A 27,744-nucleotide genomic window follows, 5' to 3' on the forward strand; every position below is an offset into this window, starting at 1 on the left:
TTTCATTCAGTGGGTAGGTAGAGGTCACTACTACAAAATAAGTCTTTGTTCCAGGCCATTTGTCCCGGTTGCCTTTGGGCCCGGGACAATAGGTGCCTTTTGTCCCGGGTCCAAAGGCTAGCCGGGCCAGCGGGGGACAGGGGACTTTTGTCCCGGTTGGAGGTTCCAACCTGGACAAAAGGTCCCCCTTTTGTCCCGGTTGGTGGCTTCACCCGGGACAAAAAGGCACAATCCTTTTATCCCGATTAGTAACACCAACCCGGACCAAAGGGTGACCCTTTTATCCCGGTTGGTGACACCAACCCGGACAAAAGGACCTTTTTTTGTCCCGGTTGATGTTACCAATCCGGAAAAAAGGCTCCTCCACGTGATAGTTAAAAAGGGAGTTATTCTTTACTGAGTCATATGTACTATTTAGGTGAGTTAGCAAGAAAGCCATGTGCTAGGCAATAGGTCTTGGGTTCGAATCCCACAGAGCGCAAAGATTTTTTAGCGCGAGGGACATTTTGTCCCGGTTCTACCACCCGGGACAAAGGCTTTTGTCCCGACAGCCGAATCCCGGTTCCAAAACCGGGACAAATAGTCCTTTGGAACCGGGACAAATGACCCGATCTGTAGTAGTGGGTTTTAGTGGTAGATTCGTCAATCTGAAATTGTTTCGATCTACTTCTATGTAGAATGCAGATGCTCATATTAATAGGAGTAAGTGTGCACATGTATAAAAGCATCTGCATCTATATTGTGTTTGAAAAAAATAGTTGCTAGTTTTAAATGTGAAATGACCACCTACAACCCTATTCAAATAGCACGATACAACCAATATTTCTCTTTCAAATATTTGTTTGTCAGAACATCCTTCATTTATCTAATGAACATAATACAAATTATAAAATATACTCACTCAAAAACGTAGGCAGATATAGTAAAATGGGTGATGTATTGTTTCTCTACTCTCTAGTGAAATGCTATTAGGGCGTGCATGTAACATTTGGGGCACTACTGCCTACGCAAGGATCGGATATCCATATTTAAAGACTGTATCTTCTTGAAGATATTGCCATTTTCGCTTTCTTTCTTCTCCTATTCTTCTACCTTAGAAACTCTAGTTGTCTTAGGCGGTGGCGGAGGGTGATCGAAGAAGGAGGGAGCCACCCCCTTGTTAATTAACCTGCTACAGTAATGAATAGTATTAAAATCACTGTTTAACTAATACAAAGTTTGCATGCAAAGGGGGCTGGAACCCAATTTCGCCTCTACTAGGCTCCGCCACTGGTCTTATTAGGCCCTGTTCGGGAGGGCTTCTGGGAGAGACGGAGCCAAAGCTGGAGCAAGCTCCACCAGTCCACTGGAGCACCTCAAAACTCACCCATTGCAGCCATTGGTGAGCACCCCGTTTGGTGCGCGGCTCCTGCAAGAGCGGCCCCTTGGTGTATTCTCTTCAGCACATTGTTGTTGCAAAAAATTTTAAAAAATGACAATGTTCTATTTGAAGCATATTATTATAGATATGCCTTGATTTTAATTTGTCTCCTTAAAATTAAAATAGTGTACACCTACTAATTTTTGAATGGGAAACTTGAAGGATAATTGAAGGATGACTCTCTGCAGTTTGTTCATCATATACATATTTTGAAGTTGTAAAGGAAAAGATTGTACTCGAGGATAAATATACAATCGCGACTTTTATTAACACTATGTGAAAATAGTCTATTTGAAATTATATGAGAATTTTCATGATGGATTAGTTACAGGTACCTCTTTGTGAAAAGTTATTCCCAAATAAAGAAATTTAATTTCTAAGACAAAGCAGTATTAGGCCCTGTTTAGTTCCCTTCAAAATTCCAAAACTTTACAAGATTCCCCATCACATCGAATGTTTCAACGCATGCATGAAGTATTAAATGTAGCTAAATAAAATAACTAATTACACAGTTAGATTGTAATTTGCGAGACGAATCTTTTGAGCCTAGTTAACCCATGGCGGGACAATAATTATCAAATACAAACGAAAGTGCTACAGTGTTTTACACCCAAATCTTTACGCAACTAAACAAGGCCTTATTCATTAACACTAAAAGGAAGAAAAAAAATCAGGAAGAAGAAAAAGGAAACTGAAGCGGGCCGGGGTAAAGGTTAAAGGAAGAACATGGGACGGTGAAAAAGAGGTGGGGTATGGGAAGGGCCGGAGGGATACGGCGATGAGAACGCATTTTACTTTTCCTAGAGAATCCATCTCTTTTCTCAGAGGTGAAAAAGAGGAGCCGGTGAACAGGCAACACACACGACGCAACGACGACGCAGCTCGACACGGACGAGAGGTGAACTGCGACACGTGCGAGTATATGTCCTGTGATTTGTCCCGGTCTCCCGGCTGGTCTCACTCCCCGGCCAATGACAAGACCGGATGCAACAACTCACGCCTCAAAGGCCCATCTCCCCTCCCCTAAAATTCCGAAGACACCAACAGCAGGTCCCAACTCCCTCTAGCAAAAAGCTAGCTGGTAGGTTTACAAGAAATAACAGGGATCGATCGCATTAATTCCTCGATCACACCAGTAAAGAAAATAAAAAAAAAATTCATACCACGACCAACAAATCACACACATGTAAAGTCCACTCAACAAACTGATACATATATATAAATATATAAATATAATTAAATATATAAATCCATGGACAGGAAATAACAATAACACTCAACAATTGGCAACAACGGGACAGGTGTATGCACTACTTGCGGCCTACTCCCTCCGTCCTCAAAGTTTCGGGATTTAAAATTTGTCCTCCAATATCATTCTAGATTAAGAGTAAACCTAACTATTTTAATTGTGTATCGTTTTTGAATATTTTCTAATGTGTATGCAATCATGTAAGGAGAGATACATGTAGGAGAGGTGTATTGAAAAAAGCATGCTAGTTTAATTAGCATATTTTCAATATTTAATAATTAGAGGTAGAAGAGTCTTTTCTACACAATCATAATCTGTTCTAAAAATTCTAGAATGACTTACAATCCAGAACGGAGGAAGTAGATATGTCTTGCATATATATATATACACACACACGTACAAATGTTCACTTCAGTCAAGATTATTATCTTTGGAGCTACTACTAGTTAACCTAGCTAGCCATGGAGGTAGCATGTGACAGTGCCCATGGAGGCGCTTCCGTCTCAGCCAATGGCAGCTCTAGCTATGTAGGTGTACATGTACATGTACGGGTACGTCTCCCCGGGCCGGCGGTCCTCTTCTCCAGTGAGATTTGACGCCAACGCGAGAAAAGGGATCGCCACCAGCCATCCACACCACACAGCCTGCGCGCAAACCTTTCCCTTCCCTACCCTTCCCTTCCCTTCCCTTCTCCTCCCTCCGATCCCCACTCCTCCGCCCCATTAATATCTAGCCGGCCCGCCCCCCTCTCTCTGCTCCTTCAACAGTGGGTACTCTCTACGGCCGCCGCCATTAGTGCTCCGTAGAGAGTGGGAGAGAGAAGCTACCCGCTCTTCCTGGCCTCATCGAGCTGCGTAAACTCCTACGCGCGGTCGATTTCTCTCTCCTGGCTGGGTCGCTAGCTAGGGTTCGGTTCCATGGATCAGGGCTTCGGGAATCTCGGGGTCGGAGGCGGGAGCAGCAGCGGGGGCTCCAACTCCAACCCCGCCAAAGCGGTGGCGTCCTCCTCCTTCCTGCAGCTGCCGCTGTCGACGGCGGGCCCGGCGTACTACGGCGCGCCGCTCGCGCTCCTGCACCAGGCGGCCGCCGGGCCGTCGTCGTCGTCGCAGCCGCCGTACGGCAAGCAGCACGCCGCCGAGATCTCGCCGGCGGAGGCCGACGCCATCAAGGCCAAGATCGTGGCGCACCCGCAGTACTCGGCGCTCCTCGCCGCCTACCTCGACTGCCAAAAAGTAGGCCGCTTGCTTGCTTGCACACATCACGGCACGGCATCTCGCCGCATGCTCCCCGTCGAAATCGCAGCTTTTCCTCGATGTGCCAAGCATGATTTGCTTAATTTGATGCCGTGTTCTGTTCTAACCTGTGCCGCCTGTGTCTCACTCACCTGTATGCCTATGAAATGACGCGCCGCAGGTGGGCGCGCCGCCGGACGTGCTGGAGAGGCTGACGGCCATGGCCGCGAAGCTGGACGCCCGGCCGCCGGGCCGCCACGAGCCGCGCGACCCGGAGCTCGACCAGTTCATGGTTCGTCGTCCTCATCAACAGTGACTGCTGCATAATCTCACTCGCCCTTAAATTTCCGTTTCGATCTGCAACCACCACTAAACCGCGTGTTACTATATATAATCTGGCTTCTTCTTTGATTCCTCCCGCACGATTCCATGGCGCAGGAGGCCTACTGCAACATGCTGGTGAAGTACCGGGAGGAGCTGACCCGGCCGATCGACGAGGCCATGGAGTTCCTCAAGCGGGTGGAGGCGCAGCTCGACTCCATCGCCGGCGCCGCCGGCGGCTCCTCCGCCGCGCGCCTCTCGCTCGCCGGTAATGAGAAAGAAACTGCTGCTGCAACAGCTTCTCCTTCTCTCTCGTACATGGTCGGTCGTACGGCGGCTTCATGTTTTTTTTATTACCATATGTGCCATCGGCTTACCGCATTGGGAATGGCTGTAGTGGATAGTGGGGGTGGTTGCTCTGGATCATTGCCATTGTGAGCTAGCTAGCCTGGATTACTTTAATCCACAGATAATTAAATAATTAATAAATCAGTTGTAGGATAGATGAAGCGGAAGCCAAGGCTCTGCATGCGCTAATGATAAAAAAATAGCGAGGGGATTAGCGGTGGGTTAATCATTAAGTCGCACGTAAACTGGCTAGCTTTTGGTTGGCATGGAGGGCACAGTGAGCAGCCGTGTCGCGTGGCCAGGCCTCCTCTCGCTCCTCGCCATTCTTTATTCGTTCAGTGCTCTGATGCTGCCTCTGCTCGCATTATCTTATTGCCTGATGGATAGATCCAGCACGAGCTGTGCTAAGCTCTCAGCTAATAATTTTAGATTAAGAAGCTCTCAGCTAATAAAGGATGCTGGTACATGACAGTTGACAAGTGACTGGAAGCTTGCTTGTTTTTCCTTAGGGTTCCAAGGCAGGCGAACCCATCTGTTTCATCTCCAGAACCGTATGCACATCTCTGTAGATGCGGCCTCAAATCATTTGCCTTCTTGTGTAGGAGCTAGCCGCTACCATCTCTCCCGTCTCTTCTTTTCTTGCAGCTCTAGTTTAGGGAGAGATCATCAGAGATGCATTGGGAAATGGTGTCATGAGTTAATGCCTCATGGCCGCCTAATTAACCCGACCTGACAAAACCAAACCAATTCTCCACCTGTCTGGACAACATACCTGCTATGCTACCACTGTAGCGATATTATTTAGCAGCAGTACTCTGCCCTGGCCTGGACGAACGGTACGCAATCGTGTTGGGTTTAATTGCAGTAGCTGCAGCAGCACAGCACAAGCGTGGCGCCGTTCGTGTCTTCCGGGGGGTGCTGCCGGCCTGTTTTTCGAAGTTGGACGTGCAGCTACAGTGCCTATGCAGATTTGTGTAGAACAAGGTCCTACACCTGCAGCGCCTGGGGCAGATCTGTGCTACTGTTCTACGCTCTACTGTGCGCGCTGTACATGCATGGCTCTACCGTGCTGTATGTGGAGTACGGCTAGGCTGATTTAGGCGTCTTGTAAGGTTGTTGTGCAAGTTCAGATATTTCCAACATCAGAACACTATGCACAATAGGTTAATCCAAACACCCTATCACCGCTGGTTCTAAAATAGCTGTAAGTGAATCCCCAACTCTGAATTAAGTTCTATTCACTCTGTTCTGTGTGATTGTGTCGGTCGTTTGGTTTTCACGCGAATTTGTATAGTGAAATGTAGTCTAGCTAGTGTAGGTTTTGTTTGTATTCAACCTAAGATTTCTGCATTTGATCCATGAATCGAGGTAGTGAATTAATCACTGCTGGAGCTTGTTTTATGAGTAGATTAATTAGCTTTGTATAGTTGGTGTTAGCTGGGGCCTGTGAGCTAGGGTATATAGACACTCCATTCCAAATACAGCTTTGACTATTTCTTATTACAGTAGTATGTTTTTTAAAAAAAGCTCCTAGCAGGTGATAATTTGATTTTGCTCGATCTTTTCAGCAGCAAAATGAATCAAGATTATTTTCATGCGACAGATCCAGATATCTAGCTAGAACTCAGTAATTTATTTTTTTATTAAATGTTGATTAAAAATAGCTCAGGGCGCATGGCCAAGTATATCTTCTGTTCAGATTCATGTAGTCAGTATTTTGATACTGGAATCAGAATGTCCCAAATCTTCCATGAAGTGCCAGCTTTTACACTATTTCTTTTCATCTTACCAGTTATCAATAAAACAGCAGATATCAGATCCGTATGCTGATCTACAAATGTTTCACTTTATCCAAAAGTTGGAAAGTCACCAATGCTGTGTCTGAAAAATTCCATACCCACATGGAGGGTCATTTTTATATGAATGTAGTCTTGGCTCTTGTCACAATTGATCATTTCCGCTCATCCACAAGACCATGTATTAGCTGCTCTGTTAAAAAATGCCGTAAGTATTTGTCTTCTGATGCCCAAACCCTGAATCATTCCATGTTCTAAAACAGTTATGCTAAATAATTATTTGCGTGCTTCGTGAAGCCTAAAGCTATTGGTCATCCTGACCCGCGCTACAAAATTAGCAAGCGTGCATCTACCATTCTCTTTTTTTTATTGGGATTAACATCTAATAAATATCTTAAGAATGCCGATAGGCCATAAAGCATATGGGCCTTATTTGTCAGAGGATAATAAGCGAAGTTTCACTGCCATTTTATCAGAGGATAATAAGCCATGTTCTCTATATCTTATTATGACATGCTCCTCACTCATCTTAATTCTGAAATAAGATGCTAATAGTTTATCTGAACTCATTTAATTGGTGGATAGGTACTGCCCATGTTATTTCTCTGTTGGCCTAAACGCCATGTATAAAATGTTAATGCTAACTCAGATTTTATAATTATTGTGATGCATTTAGAAAATATTTTTTGCGGCAACCATTTAGAAAACATTCTGATTTGGATATAGAAGACCATGAATGTTGAGAAAATGTGTGGCAGAACCACAGTTAATTTTACAAAACCTACAGGAATATTCTTGTACTCCATGCTTGTTGAATAATCACATGGGTTCTTTTTCTGTAAATATTTCTTTTCTTGTTCATGATATAACTTATGGAAAAAGGATGCATGACCTTTCTTACTCCAATATCATGTAGATTATAGGTACTCATATGATTCCATCCGCCTCCTGGCCAACAGTTTATGTGAGACTTTTGACTGTACCCTTTGTTATTAGCGGATCCACTATTTTCCCTGACCATCTGAACTGAATTTATGGCCATATATATCTTTATTTGTTTTTCATCATCATTATTCACGAACACTGCAGATTTGAATACTTTTATCCATCATCTAACAATATTATTTAATTATGCTAGTCACGGACAAGGATTAATACATGCAACAATGCAATGATTCTTGTTGTGTGGTGAATGATATTGTATCATCATTTCTTTTTTTTTCCATTTCTGTTTACAAAGTATTCCTCTTCTTGATCATGATACATTCTTGCTCCAATACCTTTATGTTTTTACCTAAGAAAAGCTGCCTTTTATTTATTTATAAATTCATTTACTTATTTCTATGATGTTTTTGACCTAAATCAGAACAAATTTTCCTTGCACCAAGTTTCATGCAATTTTTTTGCATAAAGGTTTTACTATTCTTGAGATTTTTTTTACTAGTCCTTGCTATTTTAATTTGCTCCCATATAGCTTTCTGAGTATTCCCTTTTTTAGTTTTTCTATAACAAAGTAATGACGAGGTTTGTGAGTTTTAAGTAGTGTATCTTGTACCGAGATTGAGCATGTTCATATTGGTTCCACCTGACATGAGACAAAGTAGTGGTCTTTGCATTTTTCAATTCATTTGTTCTTGTTTATTTTAGTATTGCAATTATATGTTAAAAACCCATTATCTTACCACTTGCATTGGCCATATTCTACTAATTGTTACTGTAGCCACACGACTGCTGTTCCAAATTCCACTGTTTGACCTACCCCTGCATTCCAAAACAGATAGAATTCTTTACACACGGTCATGGGCTTTCTGATGTGTCCACTTGATGGGTAGCCATCCAGCATGGTCGAAACTGAAATACTTTGAACTTTGGACAGACTAAAGCTCTGACTGACAAAACATGTGGCCTTACCATAACTAGTTTTGTCTGCAGATGGTAAATCAGAAGGGGTTGGTTCTTCTGAAGATGACATGGATGCAAGTGGCCGTGAGAATGAGCCACCTGAGATTGATCCCCGAGCAGAGGATAAGGAGCTCAAGTACCAGCTCCTGAAGAAATACAGTGGCTATTTGAGCAGCCTCAGGCAAGAGTTCTCCAAGAAAAAGAAGAAAGGGAAGCTCCCAAAGGAGGCCAGGCAGAAGCTGTTACACTGGTGGGAGCTGCATTACAAGTGGCCTTACCCTTCAGTAAGATAACTCTGCTATCATGAAGCTCTTTGTACAACTATGACAGTAGTACCTTCCTCATTTAGATTTTGAAATACTAGTAGAATAGAATCATAAACTAAAGCAACATCCCAATTTCACTAACCAAATGTTGATGTTGTGAGTAGGAGACGGAGAAGATTGCACTCGCAGAGTCGACGGGCCTAGACCAGAAGCAGATCAACAACTGGTTCATCAACCAGAGGAAACGGCACTGGAAGCCCTCGGAGGACATGCCTTTCGTGATGATGGAAGGCTTTCACCCGCAGAACGCCGCTGCGCTCTACTTGGATGGCCCGTTCATGGCTGATGGCATGTACCGCCTTGGTTCGTGAATTGCAGCGGACCATTTGATCAGATCGTGGGGATATTTCTTCTGTATACCAGGATGCGTTGCGATGCAAGGACATTGTTATGGAATTTTTTTGTTACCGTTTCCGCTGATTCGTCCCAAGGGCTCGCACTAGTGTTTATGGCTTGTAGTTCTCCTGTAATATTGTTAATTTCCGCTGGACGGCTTGTAATTTAGGTGTATTTTGAACTTGATGAATGTCCATGTAAGTACCCTGGTAGTTAATTCGGCAGTCGCCTATTTGTATGATTTGTACGATTCAGATTGGTGAAACATGTCCAGGTTGGCCTGTCTGAATCAAAAAGATGGTTAAAATGAACTGCAGATCATTTCACATCTCGATCTGCCCTTTAAATATTTGATGAATTTTATGATGCACAAAGTCGTGGATGCAGTTTAATTTGAACGGCCAAGTCTGTCTCGTTGACCTGATAACGTTCAGACAAGTAATGGTCTTCATTTCTTCGTCAGTTTAGAAGTGGTTACTAAAGTTGAAGAAATATATTCCAATGCGTTAAAAAACCCCAAAATAAGACATAAAGCGGCCCCGCTGTTAAAAGCGGTTTATCCTTTTGGGCAAGGAGGCATGGGTGCAAATAGATTTGAAAAGCTAGTAGCCTCTGAAGTCTAACCTAACCAGGGAGGGAACATGTTACATGTCCATGGCAGGCAGTACCTCTGCAACCAGATTGAACAGTGGCATATCAATGATCATGGCGAGCATGCACAAGATTCCGCAGGAACAGTGCCCCTTCCTCTGAAATCCCCTCCCAGCAATCACTGGCATTATTGCAGCGTATTGCCCAGAGAATCATTCCACTGTCGCAGTGCCCATCGACCTAACGATCCATCTCAACATCTGATCTCGGCAGATATACATCTACTATCTCGTTATCATGAACCAGTGGGTGCTGCTGTACTGGCTGCCTCGGTTACTGCTGCATGACAGTACCAGCTGTACTTGGTGACAATAACACAGGAGTGTAGTGCCTGCCTACAATGGACAAGCATGTTCCAACAACCCCCACGATCGACAAGCAAGAGCATCGACGCAAAATTTGCTCTCTGCCAGCCGAAAAGCGAGACCTTGATCAGGACTGGGAACTGTAAAAAGGATCCACTACGATCTCTATTCCTGCACTGTTGAAAGGCTCGTGTGTTCCCCAACAACTGACGGTTGAAACATACTGTAAAAGGACACATCTGAAGCTGAAATCAACCTCACGGCTGGGGACAGAGCCGCGAGATTGGCGACGGCAGTATCCAGATAAAGATTAGACGATGCTCCCCGTTGGCTGGCGAGTCGCCGTTCATCGTACGCGCGTGGCCGATCGATCGAACAGCAGAAAGCTACGGGCAGGTTGAGGGTGAGTGAGCTGGCTGCTGTGACCGGCAGGCACAAGGGAAGCCGTGCACATATCCATCGAGGGGCAGACAGAGCTGGAGAGGAGTTGGACGGGCCGTCGTGTCGGAGCACCACAAATATGCCTGATACTGACTGCACGCTGTCAAGGCCAAATCTTACTACTGTTTTTGTGGCGGATTATCTCAATCTGGGTGCCATTAATAATTATGTGGTCTGATTAGGTCATGGCGACGCAAGTTGGGTGTGTGTGTCTGATCTGATGGGTGGGTCTGCTATCGATCGCTGCTCATGGACAGCGCCAGCAATGGCTTGGCAGCAGAGAGTGCAATAATCACGTCTCGAGATCTTAGTGAGCAGAGTAGAGAGCCACCAGGATATGATTCGATGCGTAATTAGGCACGTTGGATGGATGTCCGGTCGAGCACGCGGCAGAAGCAATCCTCACAGACTGCACATTAGCGAAGCAACAGGAGGTGGCAGCCGTCAGCCATAGGCACGCACGACAGCCCTCTCGACGGTCGTCGTCGTCGTCAGCTCGGTCCATTTTGCCGATCACGGTGGAAGACTGGAAGCAGATTGCTCCACAACATAGCTCTGAATCCTGAACATTGTATCCAGACCAGGAAACTGAACTGAACACTGGCAATTGTTTGGTGTCATCAGGTGCAAATGCCAAACGATGAAATCCTTGAAGCCGTTTGGGCTGTCAGCTTTTTTTTTTGAGAGGGTTTGGGCCGTCAGCTGGTGGCTGCTGGGTGGGCTGAAGGCCTTGCTAAAAAAAGTTAGATGAGGCCTGCAATCGGCCCAAACTCAAGGATACGGCCCAGAGCAAGCCCTTTCTCTTATCAAGGATACGGCCCAAAGCAAGCCCTTGCTGGGTGTATTTTGCCCAACACTCGACAAGTCTATGATATAGCTTTTCTGCCCTCCTCTTTCTCGAGCAAAGCCCAAAATCTTATCCAATGTGTCTAAACAAATTTGTGGATTCACTTTATCAAAAATAATATCGTTTATAATTAGCCACATGGTCCCATAAACAGCACTTACACTAGTAAGTATTAAATTCTTTTCCTTCCACCTAATCTCTTGTAGCCAAGTCTTAAACATATGAATGTTATTGTTTGGTTTTTGTAGACCAAAGGTGGTATGGATTATTCTCTAAATTAATCTAGCCATATGGCACTCAACAAAGAGATGTTGTATAGTTTCATTATTACTACAATAGCAACATTTCTCATTCCCATGCCAACTTCATCTTATTTTTTACTTAGAATAACCCCTTGGTGAAGGAACCGTTGAAAGACTTTTACTTTTAAGGGGAGTTTTAATTTCCATAAAGATTTGTTAAATGGAATAACCCTTTCATTTAGTATTTCTTTATACATTGGTTGAATAGAGAATATTCCATTTTTTTGCAAGGATCATATGAACATGTCTGGTTGGTCCACAAGTTGAACACATGCTACCTTTATTACCAACTCATGCCAATTCACAAGATTGTTTCTCCTTAGAGCTCTCCAAAAAGAAACATTAAGAGGAGTTGAAGACATAACTTTTTTTATTGTGTCATGCTTTCTAATTGCCAGACTGTAAAGTGTTGGGTATTGATTTTTAAGACTAGTGCTCCCTACTCCCTAGCCATATGTCTTCCCGAACCTGATTTGTTCCCCATTTTGAACCTTAAATGTTCCGTAGTTAAGAAAATCATTTTTGACATCCATTAACCCAGACCAGAAATACACAAACGTTGTGCAAACATTTTGGAGCCCTAGGTATTTCTTTTTAAGGATTTGTTACTAGATTCCGTCTTCATTAATAAGCTTGAAAAGTCATCTACTTAAGAGACTTTTATTCAGGACTTCAAAATTCAAAATTCCTAGACCTCCTTGATCTCTCTAGATCTGCACACAACATTCCATTAGTCTATAAAAGGAAGAGTAAGGATTCAAGCAACACCCATGATGTCGTAGTAGTAACCAAGTCAAACCACATCAGCGTCATCTTCCTCCTGATAGGTCGGATATGGTGCCCACGCTCACCATCGTTGACGAGCACGAGCATGACATGACGTTTAACCCTTTCCTTTGCAGGAGAGCCAGCATGTTGAAGCTCAGGTCCGCTCGGGTCATCTCCGGGAGTGGCATCTCCCCATCAAGATACTGCAAGACTTGCTGCATGCTGGGCCTTGCAGTGGCAGACGGGTGCGCACACAACAATCCTATCTGAAGCACAAGCCGCACCTCGTCAGAGCTGAACTCGCCTCCCAGCCTTGGGTCCAAGGCCTCGAGGAGCGATTCACCGTGCCAATGCTGGAGCACCCAGTCGACCAGCAAGAACTGGTTGCCTTGCTCGTCCTGCTTGATGGGTCTCTGCCCACATGTGACCTCAAGCATGAAGGTGCCGAAGGGGAAAACATCGGTCAGAGCGGTCGCCTTGCCCGTCCGGACCAGCTCCGGTGCTAGGTACCCCGTGGTGCCAACCACACGAGTGGTTTGTGGATTGGCACCATGCTCGAATAGCTTTGCGAGGCCAAAGTCACCGAGTCGGCCATTCATTTCCTTGTCAAGCAGCACATTGCTAGTCTTGATGTCTTGGTGGATTACGACTTTCTCCCACCTCTCGTGCAGATAGTGTAAGCCTGAAGCAACTCCTTTGATTATATGAAATCTTTGAGCCCAATCCAAGGTTGGGTCGTCATCTTCTTGGCTGTATAGGTACTTGTCGAGGATGCCATTGGGCATGTAGTCATATACTAGAATGAGCTCATCTTTGCGGCGGCAATAGCCAAGTAGCTGCACAAGGTTACGGTGCCTGATGCGGCCGATGCTTACAATCTCGGCGATGAACTCTTTCATCCCTTGCTTTGACCCATGGGACACCTTCTTCACAGCCACTCCCACTCTGGACTTTTGAAGCTCTCCCCTGTATACCATGCCAAAGCCTCCTGCACCAAGCAAGTGCTTGTCCTTAAACCCTTCTGTGGCATGGAACAGATCTTTGTACGCGAACCGGTGTGGTCCAAACTCGCTCTCCCAGTCTTCCCGCAGCTCAGTGTACCGCAATCGCCTTCGCACAAGTAGAATCAAGACAATGCCCGCTGTGAGAACGAGTGCTGCACTCGCAATTGGCAGGGTGATCTCCAACACCTTTGAGCGAGGCTTCTTGGAGCCCAATTGGGGAAGCTTCGGCAACTTGGTGACGTCGATCACTGGAGCAGGCCTGTTCATGCCAAAGCTCCAGCCGAGAACATAGTGCCGTGAATTCCCCGGTCCGGTCGCCGATGAGAAGCCGATGTACGACGGCTCTGCTAGCACGGTTGACAGGTTGTAGATGGTAGAGAGCAATGACTTGTTGGGTTTAACCGTTGCGAGGGGAGGAATGGTCACGTTGATCCGCGTGGCCACTCCATCGTAGTCCACCCAAACCTGCATAGCTTCACGGCTGATGAGGCTTAGATTTTGGAAGCTGCCATTGCTGTCGTGGTAGTAGCCTATCGCATTGGATAGCACGGAGCTGAGGCTGTTGATGTCGATGCCGACATGGTTGGCGTCGATGTCGTGGAACTCGATGTTCTGCACGGTGTCGAGCTCGACGGCGAACATGTGGTTGGCCTCGTTGCCGTCGTCCTGGGCGTTGGTGAGCCCCATGTACTGGTCCTGGGCGTCTTCCTGTACTAAAGTTTTTTTTTTGTCTTTAGTTTCTGTTTTGGCTGTGTATGCCTCGTCATAGAGAGTCCAGATTGTTATCCTTTATCTAAAAAAAAGTACTGGTCCGTCAGCGCGCTGGACAGGCTTGAGGAATGTTGAGTACTCTATCCTGCTTATGATGAGTGAATTGTCAACCGTGCTGTGTGATCGTGCGCTTGGTCTTTGGATTGCAGGTACACGGGCGTCGAGTGTCGACGGAGAGTTGCCGCGGAGGAGCTCGACCCGGGCGGCAGCTGTGGCATCCACTCCTAGATCGAGGGCGCAAGCGGCGACGGATGGTGGGTTTCTTGGTTTGCGCCACAAAACCAAGGAGGCGGACGGCATTTGAAGACGCCAAGTCGTGGAGGCACGGGCGTCGGTCTCGGGACTGACGGAGGCGACGGGCTTCGACGGCATCTAGGGCCTCGCTGCGGGCGAGGAGGTGACGGGCGTCGGGCGGCGTCTAGGGCCGTTAGGAGGCCGAGGCGGGAACGGCGTCTAGGGCCACAGGGTGGAGGCGGGAATCTTCCCGCGCGTGAGGTTTTGGCGGTTTTCTCAAAACTGGCCACCTACCCGGGTTTCGCGGACCCTCCAAAACCGCGGACCGGATCTTCGTCGACGTGGCGGCATCACAGCAAAGACTTCGAGTCGAAGAAAGAAGCTCCGCCGTCGATCGAGGCTGTACAGCGGGGTGCTGCTGACCCGACCAGTCTGACCGGTCCCCTGGACCGGTCTGGCCGCAGCAGCCGGGTATAAATACCCCCACCAGCCCGTGGCTAGTTGAGTCTCTTGAGGCTTTTGTTTTCTCTTCGTTTTTCTTTCTCCCTGCCCCTGCTCTAGGTTAGGGCCAAGGACTCCAACGCAACGAGAGTTTAGATTATAGCTATTCTCTCCAATCTAGTGGGTGGATGATGGGCGGATGGCTCTAGCTGTTGTATAGGTGAATTCCTCTGAGAATTAATGGATGAAATTTGTTTGTGATTCACTTGTGTGTGCTGAGCATCTCGTCCTCCCCTTCTCTCTTGTGTTTTTGGGTTCAATTCTCCTCTTTTGGTGTGTTTCTTTACGCACTTAAGTTGCTTTACGCACTTGATCGCTCTGTGTGAGATCTCAAGGTGAACCCCTTCATTGAGTCTGCTGGCTATGAGACTCTGACGGTGAACGAGCTTTTCAGCAAGCTCAAGGCCACGGAGGTGGATAACCAGACACGAGCCAAGCTCAATGGTGCCCCTCCTTCCAAGAGCGTCGCTCTTGTGACTGGCCCAGGTGGATCGAGCTCTAACGCTAACTCTGCTCTTGGCTTTTCTCTAGCCTCTTTGCCTTTTGTTTCAGATGAGCATCTGGAGACGCTAGGCGACGACGACTTGTGCCTCCTCATCAGCAAGTTCCAGCGCATCTACCACAATAGGTAGAGGAAGAAGAACACCGGGTGCTACAAACTGCGGCGATCTGAACCACTTCATCGCCGATTGCCCCAAGAAGTCCGGCGGTGGCCAGAACAACTCCTTCGACTACTACCGCCACCGTGACCGTGATGAGGGAGGCTCCAACAAGGAGCGTCGGTGCCACAAGCACCGCAGTCGTGACCGGGGAGGACGCTTCGACAAGGAGTCACTCAAGAAGCGCTTCCAGTACAAGGCCAAGAAGAGGGAGAAGGCCTTCCTGGTGCAGCTCAGCGACCTCGACAAGAGCTCCGACACCGACCGCTCTTCTTCACCGACCTCCGACGATGACGACAAGAAGAAGAAGAAGAAGCGGGACAAGGAAGCCACCGGCTTCATCGGCCTTTGCTTGGCGGCCGGTCGGCGCAAGAGCTTCTTTACCATGGCGGGCGAAGCCGATGGTGCTCGTGCGTCTTCAGGTGGACATGCTACACCGATGCACTCCGGCTCTTCTCCTAGATCCGAGAGTAATTTAGAGGTAAACTCCACGATCGACCTGCTTGATACAGAGGTTAGGGAGTTGTACGCCGCTCTCGACAACCAGAAGAGGCTGCTTAAGGAAGCAGCTAGAGAGCGTAGAAAGCTTAGGGCTGAGCTGGCTTGTGCTAGGGAGAAATCTAGTGAGGATGAGTGCGCTGGCTGCATATCTCACATGAACGATCTTGTTGCTCTCCGTGCCAAGCATGATGAGAACGTTGCGAACTTAGATATTGTTAAGACTTCGCTTGCTGACGTGTCTCATGAGCTCGCTAAGGCCAAGCATGAACTAGAACTGGTTAAGAACGCTCCTATTGTTAGCAATGTGCTTGAATGTGATGAGTGTCCTATCTTTAAGTCCGATCTAGCTTCGTTGCAGTCCAAGTTTGCTACTGTTGTGTGCGTGCTAGAGGAGATAAAGTCTAGGCCAGTTCTGCTTGGTGCCTGTAAGCTTTGTCCCACGCTTAGGTCGGAGCTAGATGAGAAGAACGCCTTGGTTAAGTCCTTAGGGAAGACTAAGGTCGTGGAGTCTAGCCCACCTATTGACTACTCTATTTGCCCTGGTTTGATCTCTGATTTGGATAATCTTGCGGTAGAGAAAGCCAACCTGGAGAATGAGAATACCTATCTTAGGGTGATTCTGAGTTGGGTTTCTAGCAGTGAGCCGCAGTTGGGCATGATGATTAAGCAGTTCAAGCGTGGTGATGGGTTTGGGGTCGGTTACACATACACGAAGTCGGACTTTGACAGGTTGTATGGTAAGATTGGCAAGGCTAATGGAAACACTGCTAGCACGAGCACGCAGCCTTCGCTTGTTGACCCCGCGGACGGTGTGCTTAAAGAACCACCGAAAACACCTTCGCAGAAGCAGGTTTGGGTTCCAAAGCCCAATGAGCTGAGGAATTCCCTCGACACGCTCCCTGCTGCCGCAGCCCAGGTTGCCCAGAAGAAGGGGGCTCCTCCTCCTCGTTCGCAGGCTAGGCCTCCACCTCCCAAGCGTAAGGTGAGGTACCACTGCGAGTTCTGTGACAGGGAAGGTCACCTGGAGGAGTTTTGCTTCAGGAGGAAGCGGGGTGTGAGGCGAGAGCAGGAGAGATGGAACGCGGACATGTACTCTGCTCGGGTGCATGGTCCTTCTCGGCGTGTTGGTAGGCAAGATGCTAGGGCGCGCCGTGTAGGTGGAGGTCAGGGAGACGGTGGTGGTTACCGTGCTCCAGCGGGTGGTCGCTTTGCCGGTCGTGCTCCTGGTCGTTTTCAGTACGGCTATGGACCACGGAACCGAGGCTTTGGAGGAGGTTTCGATGCTCCACGCTTTCCTCGCGGGGGTGTTCGTCAGTCACGTGGTAGACGGGACATGGGATACGCTTTTCCTGGTTTTGCTAACCCTTCTGTAGAGTAAATGGCTCGACACTGATATGCTTCTCACTTTGCTAACCCCAGTGTTGAGACATTTGCTCACCCTTTGTCTCACTACTGATGTGCAGGTCGGAGGCTTGGAGAACAGGTGGATCATGGAATCCGGTTGTTCACGCCATATGACCGGGAATGACAAATGGTTCTCCAGCCTCACCCCGATGCGCTCAAAGGAGTACATTGTGTTCGGGGATAACGGAAGAGGAAAGGTACGTGGACTTGGCGCTGTTCGAGTTTCTGATAGCTTTACCCTAAGAGAGGTTGATTTGGTTTCGAACCTTGGGTTCAATTTGCTCTTTGTTTCGCAACTTCTTGATGAGGGGTTTGAGGTTCGCTTCAAGGAGGGCTGTTCGCGTGTTTTGGATTCCAGGGGAGATTTGGTTTGCCGGATTACACCTCGCGATCGGGTTTTCTTGGTTGACTTCTCTGGAACTCCTTTTGGCCCTTCTCATTGCTTGTTGGCTGGTCCTTCTTCTGATTTGTGGAAGTGGCATAGGAGACATGGACATTTGAGCTTCGATTTGTTGTCGAGACTGAGCTCACTTGGCCTGATCCGAGGATTGCCCAAATTGAAGTTTGAAAAGGACCTTGTTTGCCATCCGTGTCGCCACGGGAAGATGATTGCCGCTTCTCATCCGCCTGTTAATCAGGTGATGACCGCTCACCCTGGAGAATTGCTACACATGGACATAGTAGATCCTTCTCGAGTGATGTCTGTTGGTGGGAAGTGATACGTTCTTGTGATTGTGGACGACTTTTCTCGCTATTCTTGGGTTTTTTTCATGAGAACCAAGGATGAGGCTTTCGAGTTTGTTCGAGACTTGATCTTGAGGTTGAAAAATGAGCTACCCTAGGCCATGCGAGCGATTCGCAGTGATTGTGGCACAGAATTCAAAAACGCTCGTTTTGACGCCTTTTGTAGTGATCAAGGGCTTGAACACCAGTATTCTTCTCCCAACACTCCACAGCAGAATGGAGTAGTGGAACGGAAGAATCAGACGCTGGTTGAGATGGCGAGGACGATGCTCGATGGGCATAGGACTCCTCGCAAATACTGGGCTGAGGCGGTTAACACCGCTTGTTACGTGTCCAAACGCATTTTCTTGCGTGCTTTCATGCACAGGACTTCTTATGAGTTGCGATTTGGACGCCAGCCCCGTGTTGACCATCTCAGAGTTTTCGGATGCCGGTGCTTTGTGCTGAAAGATGGAAATCTTGATAAGTTTGAGTGTCGCTCGTCTGACGGCATTTTTCTCGGTTATGCTTCTCACTCTAGAGCATACCGTGTGCTGATTATTGATACTAACATCGTCAGAGAGACTTGTGAAGTCACTTTCGACGAGACTGCACCGTGCAATTCTTCTGTCTTTGAAGTTGCAGGAGATGATGAGCTCGGCACCTCCATCTTTGAAGATGAGGAGGAAGAAGCTGCGGAGGGTGAGGCTGTGGCTACCATGCGTGTTATGGACCCAGTTGCCTCCGCCATGAGCTCGGATGATGATGACGGCCCCGTTCCGACTACGTCTACTTCACGGGGGCTGATCGAGGAGGTGACTCAGGCTTCACCAGCTGCACCTGAGGAGACACCAGATTTAGTTGAGGAGGAGGCGACTTCGTCAAGGGAAGCACCGCGACACATTCAGCGTCGTCATCCACCTCAACAGATGCTAGGTGATCTCACCGAGCGAGTCACCAGGTCCAAGGTAACAAGTATCGCTGGCTTTACTCATTCAGCGTTTGTTGCCTCTTTTGAGCCCAAAGATATTGGACACGCTCTTTCTGATTCTAATTGGGTCAATGCCATGCATGAGGAACTTGAAAATTTTGAAAGAAACCAAGTTTGGGTTTTAGTCGAGCCTCCACCTGCTTGTAATCCCATCGGAACGAAGTGGGTTTTCAAAAACAAGCAGGGTGAGGATGGGTTGGTTGTTCAAAACAAGGCTCGTCTTGTTGCCCAGGGGTTTTGCCAAAAAGAGGGTGTTGATTTTGAGGAGACTTTTGCCCCTATTGCTCGTTTAGAAGCTATTCGAATCTTTCTTGCATTTGCTGCTTCCAAGGGTTTTAAAGTTTTCCAAATGGATATGAAATCTGCTTTCTTGAATGGTTTTATCGAAGAAGAGGTTTATGTGAAACAACCCCTGGTTTCGAAAATCCCAAGTTTCCAAACCGTGTTTATAAACTTCAAAAAGCTCTTTACGGTTTGAAACAGGCACCTAGAGCTTGGTATGATAGATTGAAAATCTTTTTGCTGGCTCAGGGCTTTAAAATGGGATGTGTGGATTAAACTTTGTTCCTCATGCGGTCTGGCAATGACTTTCTATTAGTTCAGATATACGTGGATGATATTATCTTTGATGGCTCTTCTCACGCTCTTGTCTCCAAGTTTTCTGAGCAGATGTCCAGGGAGTTCGAGATGAGCATGATGGGTGAGCTGCAGTTCTTCCTCGGGCTGCAGATCAAGCAAACTCCTCAAGGCACGTTCGTCCATCAAGCCAAGTACACCAGGGACTTGCTGCGGAAGTTCGACATGAGTGACTTGTCTCCTCAACTGACTCCGATCAGCACTTTGACGGCGCTTGATGAGGACTTGGATGGTGAGGCAGTGGACTAGAAGGAGTACAGGAGCATGATTGGTTCTCTCCTGTACCTGACGGCGACGCGATCGGACATTCAGTTCGGGGTCTGCCTCTGTGTGCGCTACCAGGCTTCTCCGCGCACCTCCCACAGACAGGTGGTGAAACACATCTTCAGGTATCTGAAATTCACCCCTGAATTTGGTCTTTGGTATTATGCGGATTCTTCTCTGGTTTTGGTGGGCTTTTCTGATGCCGATTTCGGTGGGTGTCGGTTGGATCGCAAGTCGACATCCGGCACTTGTCAATTTCTCGGTACATCTTTAGTGTCTTGGTCCTCTCGCAAGCAGACTAGCGTAGCGCTTTCTTCCACAGAAGCTGAGTATGTGCCGCTGCTAGCTGCTGCTCCCAGATACTTTGGATGAGACAAACCTTGCAGGATTATGAACTGAGTTATGATAGGGTTCCTATTTTCATAGACAACATGTCAGCCATTCACATTGCAAAGAACCCTGTCCTACACTCCAGAACCAAACACATAGATATCAGATTCCATTTCCTGCGAGACAATCATGAGAGAGGCCACATAGACTTGATCCATGTCCTTTCAGAGAGGCAAACCACAGATATACTAACCAAACCGCTTGAGCAGGACACCTTTGCTCGCTTGCGAGGGGAGCTTGGGGTTTGTTACCAAAAGGAGGAGATTGTAAGCATCTAGGCCCTATAGGTATGTTTCGGTGATTAATGACAACCATTATTGTGACTAATGAGTTTGTGCAGCTTAATGAATCATTATCGCTCATTTGGTCATATGTCAAAAGAGGCCCCTAAATTTCATTATTCAAAAAGGCGATCTCGGTATTCAACTCAAGATTATAACAAGACTAAGGATCTTTCTAGTCCTAAGTGTCGTAAGGTTGAGAAGGACACTTAGGTTAGTATAGGTTTTATAGTTTTGTAGTGATCGCACTATTAAAAGGGGTTAAGGCCAAGTAACTTGAGCATGGACATGGTCATTTGAAAATGGATGCACACTATGGTCACTCAGGTTCCTAGAAGTTCAAATAAGTGGTTTTCAACTTATATCTCAAGAATATTTGGATTTCACTCAAGACTCAAATCAGAAAAGGCAAAATCAGAAAAAGTCTATACATTGGTTTAACCAACGCTTCCATTTTTCTATACATCGGTTAAACGCAGTCAGCAGAGTCTGGACAGGTTCTATACACCGGTTAAACTGATGTTGTTTGAATTAACGTCGGTGCATTAGTCCAGAGTTGGTTTTTCCAGGGCATTTCAAGTTCAATACACCGGTTAAACCGACGCTATTTGAAATGAGACGTCGGTGCAATTGACCAGTGAGATGGTTTTTCCAGGGATTTCAGAAGTTGTACTCACCGGTTAAACCGACGATGGTTTTGAGTTAACGTCGGTGCAGTTGTCCAGAGACTTGGTTTTTCAGTTGATCAGTGGACAACTACACTCACGGTTAAACCGATGATACGTCGGTTAATCTGCCCAAGTTGTAACAGCTAGTTTTCAGAATGGGCAGTTTACATTCATCGGTTAAACCGATGCTGACTATTGGAAGTACGTCGGATTAACCGGCGCTACACAGTTTTCTGGCAGCTTTTCTCCAACGGCTCTATTCGTGTGAGCTGCCTATATATATCCCTCCAATGGGTCATTTTGCACTCTCTTAACACCAGGCAACATTCATACACTCATACATTGTTGAGAGCCATCTTGAGCTTCATCTTCCACATATTTGTTCATTCAATCAATCAAGAAGCAAGACTAAGGACTTGAGTAGAGAGAAGCTTGTGTGCATCCTTTCTTGGTGATCGGTTCTTGCTCAAGTGAAGGCCCTAGCTTGTTACTCTTGGTGATTGGCAGCATCTAGGCGATCTTGGTGATTGAAGGTGTTTCTTCCGGAGCTTGCCAACGATTGTGGGAGCCCGAAGAAGTTTGTACGTGGCTTGAGCTCCACCACGCCGGGATGGTGAACGGAGACTCTTAGTGAGCGCCCTCGTCTTGGTGACTTGGGAGATGACAAGACTCTTAGTGAGTGTCACAACGTGGATTAGGGGTGTGTGCCAACACATCGACACCACGAGAAAAAATCCGGTTGTCTCTTGCCCACTCTTTACTTTCAAGCACTTACTTTCATGCAATTAATCATGTGCTTGACCTTAGAGATCATAGCTTAGCTCTACCTTGCTTAGTTTCATATCTAGTTGTATCTTTACAAGCTTGTGTAGTTTGCTTAGCTAGCCGGTTGGTGAATTGAGCCTTACTAGTATTGCATAGGTTAAGGTTGCTTTACCTTGTTTTAGAAATTTGAAAAAGGCCCAATTCACCCCCCTCTTGGTCCATCGATCCTTACAATTGGTATCAGAGCATCGTTGCTCATTTGGATCATTAGGCTTCACCGCCTAGAGCTATGGCCAAGATGTGAGGTTCGCCGCCTCACTTCGAGGGCAAGAACTTTGCCTATTGGAAAGTTCGTATGGCCGCATACTTTGATGCGATTGCCCCCGAAGTGTGGTTGGCAACAAAGACCGGGTTCACCGGAACTCCCACCTCGGAGCAATTAAAATGGAATGCTAAGGCTAGAAATGCAATTTTCGAAGCCATTAGTGAGGAAGTCTTTGCTAGAGTAAATGGCATGGACTTAGCAAGTGATATATGGAAAGAGCTAATTGAAATTCATGAAGGCTCTACAAAAGTTCGTGAACAAAAATATCACTTGTTTAGAGCTAAGTATGGTTCATTTAAGATGCTAGCTCAGGAAAATTACACTGATATGTATTCTCGCTTGAATGTCATTGTCAAGGACATTAATGCTCTTGAAGTTTCTAAAATTGACAGTGGCTCCATCAACCGCAAGATTCTTGATACAATGGAAGTGGGAGAGCTTGTGGGCGAAATTCGCGCTCATGAAGAGCCAACTACGAGCAAATCAATTGCTCTCAAAACCAAGGCCAACAAGCACCGCAAGCTCAAGATGGTCAAGCAAGAATCAAGCTCAAACAATGAAGAAGAAGATCATCATGAGAGCTCATCCGATGAAGAAGATGATGGAGAACTTGGTCTCATGATGAGAAAGTTCACACTCTTGAATGACAAGTCAGTAAGAAGGGTTTCAACTTTGACCCTAAAAGAAGAATGTTCCGGCCATGAGGAGATGTCAAGAACAAAAATTGCTACAATTGTGGAGAAAAAGGTCACATTGCTCCAAATTGCCCCAAGCCGGACAAAAGAAAGAAGGACAACAAGAGCAAGCATCGCCTTGATTCAAGCGATGATGATGAAGATGAGAAGAAGAACAAAAACAAAAAATTTGGGAAGAAGAAGAGCCATGACAAGAAGACCAAGCTCTTCCCGAAGAAAAAGGGCAACACCAAGAGAAGCATCTTGGTAGAAAAACAAGAGTGGGTGACCGATGTCTCATCAAGCGAAGAGTCAAGTGATGAGGAAGAAGATATCGTCACCATCGCCCTCACCAATGAAGAATCATCGCTACCTCCACCTCCCATGTGCCTCATGGCAAAAGGTAAAACAAAGATATGTGAGGTGGATAGTGACAATGATAGTGATGAAGAGCTTGACCCTTATGAGTTCACTAACCTCATTAATGAGTATACATCCGTTATCAAGAGGGAAAAGGGCAAAGTCAAGATTCTTAAAAGCACTCATGCCAAGTTAGAGCTTGCCCACTCCGATTTGCTTGGTAAGTACAATGACTTGCTCAAAAAGCACAATGAGTCAATTGTACTTGCTAAGCAAGTTGAAGAGAGCCACAAAAAGCTTAAACAAGAGCATAGGGAGTTGGCTCACAAATATCAAAAACTTGAATTTGCCTATGAAGCAATTGACCCAAGTCTTGAGAACTTTGTCAATGAAACCATTGAAAAGGTCAATGCTTCTACTTCATGTGATGACCTACTCATTAATACAAATGCCACTAATATTGTGCCCAAGCTTGCTCCTTCTAGGGAAAATGAATTGATGGATCAAGTGGCAAGCCTCAAGAGTAGTGTGGAGAAGCTCTCAAGAGGAGAATACATCCACAAGGAAATTCTCTTCAACAATGCTCGTGACTATGGCAAGAGAGGTCTTGGTTCATTTCCGGAGCCAAATCAAGCCACTACTCCTTCTCCGGAGATAAAGACTAGCTTCATCAAGGAAGTTGGTTCTTATTGCCAACATTGCCAAGTCACTGGGCACCACACTAGGGAGTGCACCTTACCATCACGCCCTCTTCCCACTTTACCAAAGAATTACTCATCAATGTTTCAAAATAACCATTTCCTCTTGAGTAAAGTGAAGGGCAAGGTGAAGGCCAAATTCATTGGCAAAATTGCTAAGGAGTCAAAGAAGAAGCTCCCCAAGCAACTTTGGGTCCCAAAAGCTCTTGTCACACATGTGCAAGGCCCAAAGCTTGTTTGGGTTCCTAAAACTCAAAAGTGAATTCTCATGTGTGTAGGTGAACTACAAAGCCGGTGGAAAACATTGGGTACTCGATAGCGGTTGCTCTCAACACATGACTGGCAATGATAGCATGTTCACCTCTCTTGAAGACCCCGGCGATCATGAACATGTCACCTATGGTGATAACTCAAGGGGAAAAGTCTTAGGTTTGGGTAGAATAGCTATTTCTAAAGATTTATCTATTTCTAATGTCTTGTTTGTAGAAGCACTTAGTTTTAATCTTATTTCTATTGCTCAATTATGTGATCTAGGACTAACGTGTACCTTTGACAAGAATGGTGTTATAGTAACTCATGAAGAAGACAAGTCATTGGTATTCACGGGGTTTAGGCATGGCAACATTTACTTGGTGGATTTCTCTTCAAAGCAAACAAGCACCATGACATGCCTCTTCACCAAGTCGTCTCTTGGGTGGCTTTGGCATAGAAGAATTGCTCATATTGGCATGAGCAACCTCAAGAAAGCCCACAAGAGAGGGATGATCACCGACTTGAAGGACGTCACATTTGACAAGAACAAGCTATGTAAAGCATGTCAAGCCGGGAAGGAAGTTGCAACACATCATCCCATCAATACGATGTTGTCTACCTCCAAGCCGCTCGAGCTACTACACATGTATCTTTTTGGTCCAACTACATACAAGAGCATTGGTGGTAACCTCTATTGCCTAGTAATAGTTGATGATTTTTCACGTTACACTTGGGTCATGTTTCTAGGCGATAAGAGTGAAACTCCGGAAGTCTTCAAGACATTTGCAAGAAGAGCTCAAAAGGAGTACAACTCCCCAATTGTGAAGATCCGGTGTGACAACGGCACCGAGTTCAAAAATATGAAGATTGAAGAATGGTGCGATGAAGAGGGCATCAAGCATGAGTTCTCCGCCACCTACACGCCTCAACAAAATGGAGTGGTGGAAAGAAAGAACAAGACACTCATCACCCCTAGCAAGAGCAATGTTGGATGATTATGGCACATCCGAGAAGTTTTGGGCGGAAGCAATCAACACGGCGTGTCATGCATCCAACCGAGTGTATCCCCACCGACTTCTCAAGAAAACTCCATATGAGCTCATCACCGGGAAGAAACCAAATATATCCTACTTTCGAGTTTTTGGTTGCAAATGCTTCATTTACAAGAAGAAAAGCCTCGGCAAGTTTGAAAGTAGATGTGATGAAGGTTTCTTTCTTGGTTATGCATCAAACTTCAAAGCATATAGAGTATTCAATCAAACCTCCGGGTTAGTTGAAGAAACTTGTGATGTGGAGTTTGATGAATCTAATGGCTCCCAAGAGGAGGTTGTTGGCTATGACAATGTAGGTGATGATGAGATTGATGAAGCTTTGTAGAAGATGTCCATTGGGGATATCAAGCCGGAAGAGGTGCATGAAGGTAATGATCAAGGGGGAGGACCTTCCTCATCTACACCAAGCACCTCTACGGCACCCCAAGTGGATGAAGATCAAGAAAAGATGATCCACAACCTCAAGAAAATGTGCCAACGCCAACACTCCAAGTCCAAGAACAAGAAGAGTAAAATGTTCCACCACAAGCACAAATCACTCATGATCCACCCCAACAAGCATCCACGCAAGTGCCGCTATTGAAGCATGATCGCATCTCCAAGGATCATCCAATTGGTCAAATCATTGGTAGTCCTTCCAAGGGAGTAAGAACTCGCTCTAAGCATGCTTCATTTTGCGAATATTACTCGTTTGTTTCTTGCATTGAACCCACTAGCATAGAGGAAGCACTTGAGGACTCGGATTGGGTGATGGCCATACAAGAAGAATTGAACAACTTCACCCGCAATGAAGTTTGGGTCCTCGAAGCTCCTCCGAAAGATAAGAACATCATCGACACCAAGTGGGTCTTTCGAAATAAGCAAGATGAACATGGGGTGGTGATATGCAACAAAACAAGACTTGTGGCAAAAGGGTTTTCTCAAGTTGAAGGTTTGGATTTTGGTGAAACTTTTGCTTCGGTCGCAAGACATGAAGCTATCCGCATCCTTCTTGCTTACTCTTCACATAATAACATTAAGTTATATCAAATGGATGTGAAAAGCGCATTCTTAAATGGCGTTATTAACGAACTTGTTTATGTTGAGCAACCTCCCGGGTTTGAAGATCCGAGGAATCCTAACCATGTTTATAGGTTGCACAAGGCACTTTATGGGCTCAAACAAGCTCAAGGGCTTGGTATGAGAGGCTTCGTGACTTCCTAATCAAGCAAGGCTTCAAGATCGGGAGGTTGACACCACGTTGTTCACAAAAGACGTCAACGGGGATCTTTTCATTTGTCAAATTTATGTTGACGATATTATCTTTGGCTCAACTAATGATTCACTAAGCCATGAGTTTGCTACCATGATGTCTAGGGAATTCGAGATGTCCATGATTGGCGAATTGACCTTCTTCCTTGGTTTTCAAGTCAAACAATTGAAGGAAGGGACATTCATCTATCAAAAAAAGTATACTAAAGATATCTTGAAGAAGTTCAAGATGGATGAGTGCAAGCCAATCAAGACACCCATGGCAACCAATGGGCATCTCGACTTGGATGTGGACGGTAAACCAGTTGATCAATCCCTCTATCATTCTATGATTGGGTCTTTGCTTTACCTTACCGCATCTAGGCCCGATATAATGTTTAGTGTGTGCTTGTGTGCCCGCTTTCAAGCTAACCCAAAGGAATCACACCTTTCGGCTGTGAATAGGATCCTTCGGTATCTCAAGCACACCCCTAGCATAGGCTTGTGGTACCCCAAAGGCGCTAGCTTAGATCTCTTGGGATACTCGGATTCGGACTTTGCCGGAAGCCGTGTGGATCGCAAGAGTACCTCTGGGGGTTGCCACTTGCTTGGGCGTTCTCTAGTTTCTTGGTCGAGTAAGAAGCAAAATTCCGTGGCTTTGTCCACCGCGGAAGTGGAATATATAGCGGCCGGTGCATGTTGTGCCCAAATCCTATATATGAAGCAAACCCTTTTGGACTTTGGTGTGAAACTAGATAGGATTCCACTCATTTGTGACAATGAAAGTGCTGTAAAAATTGCCAAAAATCCGGTTCAACACTCTCGCACAAAGCACATTGATATTCGCCATCACTTCTTGCGTGATCACGAAGCCAAAGAAGACATATCTCTTCAAGGTGTGAGATCCGAGGAGCAATTGGCGGATATTTTCACAAAACCATTAGACGAGAGTACCTTTGTAAGGCTAAGGAATGAGCTTAATGTGCTAGATGCGGCAAACGTCATGTAAGTTGCCATGTCATATAGTAAAATGCATACATATAGGACACTTGTCTAACCATGGTAAAATAGTGATGAGCAAGGGTTTAGCTAGAGGTGGTGGTCCACTTGTTTTCCT

General features: G+C 46.1%; 2 protein-coding genes across 2 annotated transcripts; one reads left to right on the plus strand and one right to left on the minus strand.

Moving 5' to 3' along the window:
• The first annotated feature begins 3,279 nt into the window (after positions 1-3,279).
• On the plus strand, positions 3,280-9,258 carry LOC120661235 (homeobox protein rough sheath 1). Its single transcript, XM_039940000.1, has 5 exons — positions 3,280-3,901; positions 4,083-4,193; positions 4,340-4,490; positions 8,299-8,552; positions 8,699-9,258. Exons 1-5 carry the CDS (start codon positions 3,587-3,589, stop codon positions 8,903-8,905), a joined length of 1,038 nt encoding a protein of 345 aa, XP_039795934.1. The 5' UTR covers positions 3,280-3,586; the 3' UTR covers positions 8,906-9,258.
• Positions 9,259-12,285: 3,027 nt separating this feature from the next.
• Positions 12,286-13,935, minus strand: LOC120659593 (L-type lectin-domain containing receptor kinase SIT2-like). Its single transcript, XM_039937790.1, has one exon. The coding sequence runs from the start codon at positions 13,933-13,935 to the stop codon at positions 12,286-12,288; it is 1,650 nt and encodes a 549-aa protein (XP_039793724.1).
• Between the last annotated feature and the right edge of the window lie 13,809 nt (positions 13,936-27,744).

The sequence above is a fragment of the Panicum virgatum genome, chromosome 2K (genome assembly GCF_016808335.1).
Source record: "Panicum virgatum strain AP13 chromosome 2K, P.virgatum_v5, whole genome shotgun sequence".
Classification (NCBI taxonomy): Eukaryota; Viridiplantae; Streptophyta; class Magnoliopsida; order Poales; family Poaceae; genus Panicum; species Panicum virgatum.

Bases quoted from the DNA above. Each gene is read 5' to 3' on its own strand.
- LOC120661235 (XM_039940000.1), top strand. From the start codon at position 3,587: ATGGATCAGGGCTTCGGGAATCTCGGGGTCGGAGGCGGGAGCAGCAGC. The intron at 4,194-4,339 runs GTTCGTCGTCCT...TCCATGGCGCAG, and splicing joins CGGAGCTCGACCAGTTCATG to GAGGCCTACTGCAACATGCT. The intron at 4,491-8,298 runs GTAATGAGAAAG...TTTTGTCTGCAG, and splicing joins CGCGCGCCTCTCGCTCGCCG to ATGGTAAATCAGAAGGGGTT.
- LOC120659593 (XM_039937790.1), bottom strand. From the start codon at position 13,935: ATGGGGCTCACCAACGCCCAGGACGACGGCAACGAGGCCAACCACATG.